Source organism: Eptesicus fuscus, chromosome 4 (assembly GCF_027574615.1).
Source record: "Eptesicus fuscus isolate TK198812 chromosome 4, DD_ASM_mEF_20220401, whole genome shotgun sequence".
Lineage (NCBI taxonomy): Eukaryota > Metazoa > Chordata > Mammalia > Chiroptera > Vespertilionidae > Eptesicus > Eptesicus fuscus.
The window spans coordinates 62,983,764-62,986,468 of NC_072476.1; the positions used below are offsets into that span (position 1 = coordinate 62,983,764).

The 2,705-nt window shown below is 40.5% G+C and overlaps 1 protein-coding gene across 1 annotated transcript; it reads right to left on the bottom strand.

The window, feature by feature from the left end:
• Window positions 1-486: 486 nt before the first annotated feature.
• Window positions 487-1,073, bottom strand: LOC103305253 (60S ribosomal protein L12). The gene is made up of 2 exons (XM_054714292.1): window positions 1,004-1,073; window positions 487-965 (listed from the first exon to the last, which is right to left on the bottom strand). The coding sequence occupies exons 1-2, from the start codon at window positions 1,071-1,073 to the stop codon at window positions 538-540; spliced, it is 498 nt and encodes a 165-aa protein (XP_054570267.1). The 3' UTR covers window positions 487-537.
• Between the last annotated feature and the right edge of the window lie 1,632 nt (window positions 1,074-2,705).

Genomic DNA, 2,705 nt, shown 5'->3' on the forward strand with positions numbered 1-2,705 from the left:
TTAAGAGAACATCTGGGCCTTCAGCAGCCTCTGTATCACTGAGCCCCAGTCTGCATTGGTTTTTACAGCCCGTAGTTTTGGGGACTTCTCTTCCCAGCTCTGGGACCCTGGGCTGGGCTTGTGGTGTGGGACTGGCACTCCTTGCTCCTCCAGGTGGCCTCCGCAGAGACAATCTCCCTCCTGATTAAGAAAGTGGCATATGTGGTTGCCGGACCAGCCTGTTCTGTACCTCTGTACTTTCCACCAGTCTCAGTGTGCTTCCTTTTTTCCTTTCTAGTTGTAGGACTTCTATTCAGTCAGCTTTCCAGTGGATCGGGATGATGGTTGTTCTGTATTTTAGTTGTAATTTTGATGTGGTTGTGGGAGTCACTGAGTACAGGTGGTTACCTATGCTGCCATCTTCCCTTCCTGCATATTGATAAAAAAAAACAAAACAAAAAAAAACAACTAAATAGTCAACCCAAAGTCATTTGGTTTTTATTTTTTTTTTTTTGCTTGTCAAATGATTTTTAATTGAGTCCTTTTCCTTTGTAGTTCTTAACTAGCCGGACATTCCACTGCACCACTGTTGATATCATCTATGATGTCATGTGGGTGGCGGCCATCAACATTGCACCCCACAGACTGGGCAGTCCCCAGGATCTCTTTAATGGTTCCAGAGAGTTCTCTAGCTAAAGATCGGTGCCGCATCTGTCGGGCAATGCTGACAATCTCATCGAATGTGATATTTCCACTGTGCTTAATGTTTTTTTGCTTCTTTCTGTCTCTTGGCGGTTCTTTGAGGGCTTTGATGATCAGGGCAGAGGCAGAAGGCACTACTTCAATCTGGGCCTGTCTGTTCTGAATGGTCAGTTTCACTGTAATCCTCAGACCCTTCCAATCACCAGTTGCTTTGGCGATGTCATCACCAACCTTTTTTGGAGACAGGCCCAGGGGGCCGATCTTGGGGGCCAGGGCAGACGTGGGAGTCACTGAGTACAAGTGGTTACCTATGCTGCCATCTTCCCTTCCTGCATATTGGTGCACCTCAGGTATACGACTTTGATCTCGTTGGGGTCGAACTTCGGCGGCATGGCGGAGGCAGCTGGTGTCGGATGAACCCGGATTCGGGACGACCGAGGAAAGTTGCACCTGAGCCTCCTCCCAGCCGAAAGCCGAAAGAGCAGTCATTTGGTTTTTACCACCAGCAGAGACAAACTAGAATTGCTTAATCCTAAGTACAACTTCCTGGAGAGGGAATCTGATTGGGCAAGCTTTAGTTTAATATTCAAATCTAGCCCAATTAGTTGTGGCTTATGACACCAGGTCACTGAGTAACACATAGGCACCATGACCAATCTCTGGATGGGGTAGACTGTTTATTCTCAGAAGAACCTCACAATGCAGATAAAAATTTGAACACAGTTGGGAATCATTGCCCTAGTGTATTATTAGTACAATTAAATAGATTATCAGCATACTCTCAAAGGATTTGACTATTAGTCAGTTTATAAAATTGTTCCCTTAAGATGTTAAAGATTCTTCTATATGGTACTTAAATTAATAATATAAAGGTAATATATTGATGTGATTTTGGGCATGTCCACTTTGGTGGCTTAAAGTGAGTCCTTTTCTTGGAAAAGGAGCTGCTCTGGGTGTTGCCTTTCCAGCAGAATTTGAGAAATACTAGTGTTTGTGTTGAGAACCAAAACCTTCCATATCCACACTTGCTTATGATTTACAATAATATGACTTTGCTATTCAGATGCTTCATTAAGGTGATTTCATTATTCCATGGTCTTCATCAACCTGATTTGACTGTTTCAGAAAATTCTTGTCTAGAAAGATAAAGTTGTTAATATTTGTTTATTTCAGAAATTTTCTGAAAATCCATTTAAACCAATATTAGATTATTCAAATCAAAGTAGCATCAAACAGCTGTTTACTCTTCAAGAATTGCTTTGAGACCCTTTATTCAAACCTTCTCCTCTTTGTATCTACCCATGCCAAACTATTAGGTCACAAATGTGCCAAATCACAGTAAAGCCCCATTCTCACACCAAATGATCAACCTTAAATCAGATTTCCCAAATCTTAAACATATCCTATCTTTGTCTTTCCTCTTCTGAGACATCACCAAGGTTCTTGTCAAGTTGGCAGCCTCACTCACTGTGGTAAACAATAAACTCAAGTTTGCTTTATCAACAGGCTATTTTGGTGGTGATTTCAGGGAGTAAAGTACATATAAGATTTACTTCTTATTCCACCTACAAATGATGCTTTTTGCATAAATGGTGACCCATAGTTTGGAACTATAGGCCTAATAATAGTCCAAAAAATCTCAATTAACTTATTATTTTTTTTCTTTTTCTTTCAACTTGGCATGTGATATTTATAGACAGAGAAGGTCATTGTTGCTCAGTCATAATTATTGTTTTTCAAATTAGTGAATCTGGAAATGTATTATGGTTTCAGGAATAAGTAAGCAAACTATGTATCCTAGCCAAGCAGCCTACATCAACCAAGAATGATTTTTGAAAAAAAGCTGTATAGATTTTATGTAAATTTGGTATTTATGAGCACCAAACTTTTAGCACTGACATCTGCCTGAGAAGAAACTTCATTTACAGCAGTGGCAGAAATGAAGTTCACTGTGAACTAGTTTTGGATACCATATGCTTTAACATTCTGAAGAGGAGGGGGAACGAGGCATTTTAAAAACAGCT

Excerpts from the sequence above, each read along its gene's own strand:
- LOC103305253 (XM_054714292.1), bottom strand. The coding sequence starts at position 1,073 with ATGCCGCCGAAGTTCGACCCCAACGAGATCAAAGTCGTATACCTGAGG. Across the intron at positions 966-1,003 it reads CACCAATATGCAGGAAGGGA|CCACGTCTGCCCTGGCCCCC; the intron begins AGATGGCAGCAT and ends ACTCAGTGACTC.